This window comes from Orcinus orca, chromosome 15, assembly GCF_937001465.1.
Source record: "Orcinus orca chromosome 15, mOrcOrc1.1, whole genome shotgun sequence".
NCBI lineage: Eukaryota > Metazoa > Chordata > Mammalia > Artiodactyla > Delphinidae > Orcinus > Orcinus orca.
The window spans coordinates 66,724,718-66,733,349 of record NC_064573.1 but is presented as its reverse complement, the minus strand read 5'-3'; the positions used below and the strand labels follow the sequence as shown (position 1 = coordinate 66,733,349).

At 40.5% G+C, this 8,632-nt stretch overlaps 1 protein-coding gene across 1 annotated transcript in view; it reads left to right on the top strand.

The window, feature by feature from the left end:
* HORMAD2 (HORMA domain containing 2) overlaps positions 1-7,231 on the top strand; it is a 69,280-nt gene extending 62,049 nt beyond the window's left edge. The window contains 2 exon segments of the mRNA XM_033412768.2: positions 6,246-6,324; positions 6,327-7,231. Coding sequence (XP_033268659.1) covers positions 6,246-6,324; positions 6,327-6,349 — 102 coding nt within the window. The 3' untranslated portion in view covers positions 6,350-7,231.
* The last annotated feature ends 1,401 nt before the right edge of the window (positions 7,232-8,632 follow it).

The following is an 8,632-nucleotide window of genomic DNA, read 5'->3' as shown; positions in this document are numbered from 1 at the left end:
TCTCAGGTACTCCAAACACAGCAGGTTCAAAACTCTCATTGTTCTCTGCCTGAGACAACAGTCCCTCCATCCATTAAGTTAGCTAAACCAGAAACCAAGAGTCATTATTGACCCACCTACCTCAGCTTTACCACTGTATCCAGTTGATCATCCTTCTGACTCTACCTTCTAAATATTTCACTGTTGACTTCTCTCCATCTGCACTGGCATCCAAGTTATTATCTGGCTACTACAGTAGCATGACTCATCACCCTGCATCCATTTGATGCCTCCAATACCTTTCTATACAGCAGGCAGAGTGCTCTTTGAAGACAGATTCATTCATTCATTCATTCATCCATTAAAAAAAATGTATTAAGTCCCTTCTAATGTAAGTTGTGACCAATACAGGCATGTCCCTGATGTCTTGGAACTCTATTAACAGCATATGACTGGGGTACCTAACTTAATTGGAATAGGGGAAGGAAAGTTTCTTTAAGGAAATAATTTTTCAGCTGAGATCTGAAGAATGAGTAGGAATTTATTAGGCAAAAAGAGGGCTGGTGTAGGGGAAAGAGCTTTTTCAACAGAAGGAATATCATGTGCAAAGGTCCAGAATCAAGACGAAGCAAGGTATGAGAAAACTGAGAGGGCAGAGAGTGAGAGGCAGAGTAGAGGAGATGAGGCTGGTACTGCTGGGCACAGCCAGGCCCTGAGGGGGGGTGGCTCTAATTGGGAGGTATTCGGGGGGTAGGAGCCCCTCAAACGGCCCATCACAGTGGATGAGTGTGGGAGTGGGAGTGGGAGCAATTTTCTAAGGAATGACTGCAGAGCTTTCATCAGGGTTTTATAGCCAATCTGTGACCCCTCTCCTTCCCTAGAAGTGTAAAGAACCACTGATGGTGTATGAAAAGCCAAGGCAGGAACTTTGGACTTTGTCCTAAAAGTAGTGAGATGCCATTGGAAATCATTAAGCCAAAAAGTAACATGGCCAGATTGTAAAATCTACAGGGCAGGGATTTTTTTTTTTTTTTTCCTGTACGCGGGCCTCACACTGCTGTGGCCTTTCCTGTTGCGGAGCACAGCCTCCGGATGCGCAGGCTCAGCGGCCATGGCTCACGGGCCCAGCCGCTCCACGGCATGTGGGACCCTCCCGGACCAGGGCACGAACCCGTGTCCCCTGCATCGGCAGGTGGACTCTCAACCACTGTGCCACCAGGGAAGCCCCATTTTTTTTTTTTTAGATTCCATATATATGTGTTAGCATATGGTATTTATTTTTCTCTTTCTGACTTACTTCACTCTGTATGACAGTCTCTAGGTCCATCCACCTCACTACAAATAACTCAATTTCATTTCTTTTTATGGCTGAGTAATATTCCATTGTATATATATGCCACATCTTCTTTATCCATTCATCTGTCGATGGACACTTAGGTTGCTTCCATGTCCTGGTTATTGTAAATAGAGCTGCAATGAATATTGTGGTACATGACTCTTTTTGAATTATGGTTTTCTCAGGGTATATGCCCAGTAGTAGGACTGCTGGGTCGTATGGTAGTTCTATTTTTTAGTTTTTTGAGGAACCTGCATACTGTTCTCCATAGTGGCTGTATCAATTTACATTCCCACCAACAGTGCAAGAGGGTTCCCTTTTCTCCACACCCTTTCCAGCATTTATTGTTTGTAGATTTTTTGGTGACGGCTATTCTGACCAGTGTGAGGTGATACCTCATTTGCATTTCTCTAATGATTAGTGATGTTGAGCATCCTTTCATGTGTTTGTTGGCAATCTGTATATCTTCTTTGGAGAAATGTCTGTTTAGGTCTTCTGCCTATTTTTGGATTGGGTTGTTTGTTTTTTTGATACTGAGCTGCATGAGCTGCTTGTATATTTTGAAGATTAATCCTTTGTCATTGCTTCGTTTGCAAATATTTTCTCCCATTCTAAGGGTTGTCTTTTCATGTTGTTTATAGTTTCCTTTGCTGTGAGGAAGATTTGAAGTTTCATTAGGTCCCATTTGTTTATTTTTGTTTTTATTTCCATTTCTCTAGGAGGTGGGTCAAAAAGGATCTTGCTGTGATTTATGTTATAGAGTGTTCTGCCTATGTTTTCCTCTAAGAGTTTGACAGTGTCTGGCCTTACATTTAGGTCTTTAATCCATTTTGAGTTTATTTTTGTGTATGGTGTTAGGGAGTGTTCTAATTTCATTCTCTTACATGTAGCTGTCCAGTTTTCCCAGCACCACTTATTGAAGAGGCTGTCTTTTCTCCATTGTATATTCTTGCCTCCTTTATCAAAGATAAGGTGACCATATGTGCGTGGGGTTATCTCTGGGCTTTCTATCCTGTTCCATTGATCTATATTTATGTTTTTGTGCCAGTACCATATTGTCTTGATTACTGTAGCTTTGTAGCATAGTCTGAAGTCAGAGAATCTGATTCCTCCAGCTCTGTTTTTCTTTCTCAAGATTGCTTTGGCTATTCGGGGTCTTTTGTGTTTCCATACAAATTGTGAAATTTTTTGTTCTAGTTCTGTGAAAAATGCCAGTGGTAGTTTGATAGGGATTGCATTGAATCTGTAGATTGCTTTGGGTAGTATAGTCATTTTCACAATGTTGATTTTTCCAATCCAAGAACATGGTATATCTCTCCATCTGTTTGTATCATCTTTAATTTCTTTCATCAGTGTCTTATAGTTTTCTGCATACAGGTCTTTTGTCTCCTTAGGTAGGTTTATTCCTAGGTATTTTATTCTTTTTGTTGCAATGGTAAATGGGAGTGTTTCCTTAATTTCTCTTTCAGATTTTTCATCATTAGTGTATAGAAATGCAAGAGATTTCTATGCATTCATTTTGTATCCTGCTACTTTACCAAATTCATTGATTAGCTCTAGTAGTTTTCTGGTAGCATCTTTAGGATTCTCTATGTATAGTATCATGTCATCTGCAAACAGTGACAGTTTTACTTCTTCTTTTCCGATTTGGATTCCTTTTATTTCTTCTTCTTCTCTGATTGCTGTGGCTAAAACTTCTAAAACTATGTTGAATAATTGTGGTAAGAGTGGACAACCTTGTCTTGTTCCTGATCTTAGAGGAAATGGCTTCAGGTTTTCACCATTGAGAATGATGTTGGCTGTGGGTTTGTCATATATGCCCTTTATTATGTTGAGGTAAGTTCCCTCTATGCCTACTTTCTGGAGGGTTTTTATCATAAATGGGTGTTGAATTTTGTCAACAGCTTTTTCTGCATCTATTGGGATGATGATATGGTTTTTCTCCTTCAATTTGTTAATATGGTGTATCACATTGATTGATTTGCGTATATTGAAGAATCCTTGCATTCCTGGGATAAATCCCACTTGATCATGGTGTATGATCCTTTTAATGTGCTGTTGGATTCTGTTTGCTAGTGTTTTGTTGAGGATTTTTGCATCTATGTTCATCAGTGATATTGGCCTGTAGTTTTCTTCCTTTGTGACATCTTTGTCTGGTTTTCGTATCAGGGTGATGGTGGCCTCATAGAATGAGTTTGGGAGTGTTCCTCCCTCTGCTATATTTTGGAAGAGTTTAAGAAGGATAGGTGTTAGCTCTTCTCTAAATGTTTGACAGAATTCGCCTGTGAAGCCATCTAGTCCTGGGCTTTTGTTTGTTGGAAGATTTTTAATCACAGTCTCAATTTCAGTGCTTGTGATTGGTCTGTTTATATTTTCTGTTTCTTCCTGGTTCAGTCTTAGAAGGTTGTGCTTTTCTAAGAATTTGTCCATTTCTTACAGGTTGTCCATTTTATTGGCATATAGTTGCTTGTAGTAATCTCTCATGATCCTTTGTATTTCTGCAGTTTTACCTTGCTCCTTCATCTGCTGTGTGTTTCTCTGTCTTCTCATTTTGCTTAACTTACTGTGTTTGGGGTCTCCTTTTCGCAGGCTGCAGGTTTGTAGTTCCTGTTGTTTTTGGTGTCTGCCCCCAGTGGCTAAGGTTGGTTCAGTGGGTTGTGTAGGCTTCCTGGTGGAGGGGACTAGTGCCTGTGTTCTGGTGGATGAGGCTGGATCTTGTCTTTCTGGTGGGCAGGACTGCGTCTGGTGGTGTGTTTTGGGGTGTCTGTGACCTTATTATGATTTTAGGCAGCCTCTCTGCTAATGGGTGGGGTTGTGTTCCTGTCTTGCTAGTTGTTTGGCATAGGGTGTCCAGCCCTGTAGCTTGCTGGTTGTTGAGTGGAGCTGGGTCTTAACGTTGAGATGGAGATCTCTGGGAGAGCTTTCGCTGTTTGATATTACATGGAGCTGGAAGGTCTCTGGTGGACCAATGTCCTGAACTCGGCTCTCCCACCTCAGAGGCACAGGCCTGACACCCAGCCAGAGTACCAAGACCCTGTCAGCCACATGGCCAGGTACGTGGAGAGTTTCTTGCCTTTTGGGAAGTCTGAGGTCTTCTGCCAGTGTTCAGTAGGTGTTCTGTAGGAGTTGTTCCACATGTAGATGTATTTCTGATGTATTTGTGGGGAGGAAGGTGATCTCCACATCTTATTCCTCCGCCATCTTGAAGGTCTCCCTCAACTCCCAGGTTTTTAACTTGGACACCTCCAGGGGAATGCTTGCCTGGGTGGCTTTGGCATCAAAGGTGCAAACTCAGCCAGTTAGAACACACCTGAAAAATGTTTCTCAAAAACATGTTGCTTTCTATGGATAAATTTGTTGGTTTATATAGTTCAGAATATGGACTATTGATCTATGTTAGGAAGTATCCCCTGACTGATCACACACTTGCTTTCGAACCCACTAGTTTTCTATAAACCAGTGAGACTTCCCAGACCTCACTGGTTGCCCTGAGATTGTATACATTATTAAAGATGTTCTGATGAACTCACTGTAATAAAATTACAGCTCTAAAACTTGTAATAAAACTCTGGTTTACTTTTGAGCAAAGAAGAAAAAGAGAAAAACACTATTAAACCATCAGACCAACTTGTACACCCATCTTGTTTTCTTCCCAGTGTATCCAGACTTGATAGAAGTGAGGATAATTTCATTTGAATAGAAAGCATGCCCAAGCAACATTTTTTAAAAAGCTGAATTTTACCAAGTACTTTTTCTTACAGCTACACTGTAAAAAATTCATCTCCTAGATGCAGAAGTTGGTTTTTGTGCTTTGGGTTTTTATGTTGCTATTTCCTTTCCTTTAGAGCAGATCATTTCAAACTTTGCATATCTAAGCAAACCAGTTACTTGAAAAGCAGCTCTACTTATATTCTCAGAGTTTTACTGCTCTATATAGTCAATGTCTTGGTTTAAGCCAAAGGGAATTTGTGGTTTCTGAGATCAGAAATTCAACTACTTTCTAAAACGAAAAGTTAGTGATTAAATTAGCCATTTGTAGACCCAATCTTTGGTTCTAAATGGTACTTAAATGCTTTAATGACATTTCCACTATTTTGTAGTAAAAACATGTCAATAATAATAACCTGTATCTATAACAAAATAAAAAAAGAATAATGTTGGAACCTCTACTAGATATTCTAAGTCTTGCTTAAAAATATATATCTTATTCCATTTTCCTCCAAAGAAAGAACAGAGAACATGGAAAAACCTTTTCTCCCATCTAGTGGCTGGAAAATATAAAAATGCCCTCCATGTGTTTCTTGGAATTCCAGGCATTAGGGATTGTCTGACATCTGGTTGTTCACTCAGTTAAGCAAATATAAATTCTAAAATCTTTACCAAAGTTGAGTCCAATGGAGAAATATATGTCTATGATGATTCACTAATCAACTTGTCTTAAATCAATAACATATAAGTCTCATCAAGCAGGAAGAAGGGCCATGGTGCTTCCTAATTCATTAATCTGAACCTACGATTAAAAAAATAATAAGGCTGTATGTTTCTGCTAACTGAAAAGGGACTTCAATTCTATTTGCCTCTAAACCAGCCAGTGCCCTAGATCTCTCCTGACCCTTAATTGCCCCTTGTTGGCCCCACACCTTGACAACTCTTCTCTCAAGAGCTGGATGTGCTGAATTCACTAAAGAGAGCCAAGAAATTGTCCCTGAAACTGGCTGCATCCAGGGGCCTCAGCTCCTGAAACTTTGAATTCCAGACTCTGATACTGGCAGCAGGGCCTCTGTGCAGGGCTAAACCAGCCCACAGGAAAGCAGGTTTAGATTGGTTATGCAGCAAGAGGGATTAATACTTGGTCTACCTGTCTTGTATATGCCTTGTGAAGATGTCAAAATCTCTGCTGAATTGTGCCTATCTCTGATGATTCTCACAGATTCAAAGAATGAATTTTGTGTACAGTCAGCAAAGTTCTGAGAGCTCCAGGAAGAAGAGGAAGGTCAGCCAACCAGTGAAGTCTTCATCCCTGACAGAAAATGAAAGTTAGATGCCTTTGCTACTTTTATTCTAAAATAAGTTTATTTTGCAACAAATATGCATGAAGTGTCTTAGTAGGAAAGTAAGTTCCTATCACCAAAACCTTTTACTAAATTTGCTGCTCAACTTTTTGAGTCAGTTTACTAAGTGCTAAATTACTGGGTAGGACATGGGTTCACTTTGCCACAAGGAAACAAGGTCACCAGGGCTGCTTTGGGACAGCATTACTTCAAGGCTGAGTTAGAGATGAGACACCCTTTATATTTGTAGAAGAACCACAGCAGCTATTTTGAAAAGAAATAAGCTGTTGTTCTCAAAGGAAAGAGGGTTTTCTTTGCATAATTAAACTTCCCAGGTACTTAGACTACTGTGAAGCATTTTAACTTGTTGTAACCTGTGTGCTAGAATCCCTCTTTAGCTTTATTAAAACTCCCACAAAATTGCATAGCATGTGTGTGGTGGTGCTTATCCAGGTGTGATTTTTGTGTTAACTTCAATCACGAGGTTGATCAGCTAAGTGCTGGACCAAAACGTACTCTCCCTGTAGAGTTCCTCAAAGCTGGTCCTCCACCCTGTTCTGTTGGCCAGCCCGAGACAGGACTAGCTGCAGTGCAGGAGCCTGGCTCCCTTCTGAAGGCCGATGTTAAATGCTTCCCCCAAAACTTCAGTTTATCAGTCTGTAACCTGCAGATGATGCTACTAGTCCTCTCCTTATTCTGGAAGAATTTTGATAGACTTAATGATTAGTATCAGATGAATAATAAATGATGAAGTATTATTTTTATTATTTATATAACATGAAATTTAATAATTTTGTTTAAATGGATAGGACCAATAAGTTAAATGTTATAAGTGTGTGTGCTTTCTGGTTAAATAAAGCCAAAATACGAGGTATTTTTTGGCTCATCTTTTTTTTCTTCATTCAGATCAGTGTAGAAAGGACATCAGTACCTGGAGTGCTTGTTAAAATACAGATTACTAGGCCTGCCTCATTTCTACTAATCAAAATCTCAAGGGGTGGGCCCTATGGAAAACTCCCTGGGTTCTAATGCACACAAAAGATTGGGAACCCAGGACCCCTGATCCAGGCTAAAAGGAGAATCCCTGGGGCTAGACATGCACTTTAGCCAGCAGAAGGCTGTGGGTTGTAACAGAGAAAAATCTGAGGGATACTGCCTGTCCAGCACTACCTTTTGTGAGACTCTCATCCATTTCTGATGGCCCATAGGCAGCCTCCAAACTGGAATCTTGAATTGGTCTGTAGCACTGGGGCCTGCCAGAGAGGAGCATTTTCCCTTCTCCCAGCATGTTAAGTATACTCACATAAGCTCACTCTGCCACTAAAAGGAGGAGGAGGGGGAAGGTACTGGGTTTATTATATCCTGATAGAATTGTAGCCTGAGTCACCACAATTTCTTTTAAGAGAATCATATAAAGAGATTAGCTGTCTAGTAGAAGGATTAGGTTTATTTTGTGTCTCTCCAGAGCGTAGATCCAAGACCAAATTGGTGAAAGCTATAGGAGGTCATTTGGACCCAGTATAAGGAGGAACTTTGTAACTCCACAGGTTGTCAAAAATTTGAAACAGCCTGCCTTGTGAGGCAGTGATCCTACCCACCCCCCAAGCGTTTGAACACAAAGAAGCTTCATATATACTCTAGGAGGCTTTGACTCTCAGAGCAAATTAGTTATGGGGGGTAATTAGTCAATCTGGATCTCAGAAAGAACCATTTTTTTTAAAAGAGGAATTTAGCTCTTAATCGATATTTATAATTTTCATAAACTTAGCCTAAGGTGGCAGGTCCTTTAAGTCTAGAATCTGAATCTGTCTAGATACTTTTTTAGTGAGTTTACCGTCACTATTAACACCCCCCCTCCCACAATGGATGCTAATAGGTGGAATGTGTATGTCTGATGCAGTTTGTGTGAGGCAGCAGAGAGAAGTTGCTGGGCCTGTGCCCTGGGCTGGGCACACAAAGGAAGAGATCCGCTATCAAGAGGATCTGAGAACCAAGAAAACGTGAACTAGCTGATTTTACACAGCAGAGTTCATATGTGCAACCAGCTATCAAGATTGGAGGCTGTTCAGTGCTATTTACTGGATGATTTATTGGGATGGGGAAAAAAAAAAAAGAACCTCTTTTCTAGTCTATTCATTTCTGTCCTTAATAATAATGGAATGAGTAAACATAAGTTCATCAAGGAGCTGGAACTTCAGGGAAAAGAAGGAGGACTTAGACCCCGAGCTGGGGAGCCTAAGCTTTGGCACACTAGCCATTCCCTCAC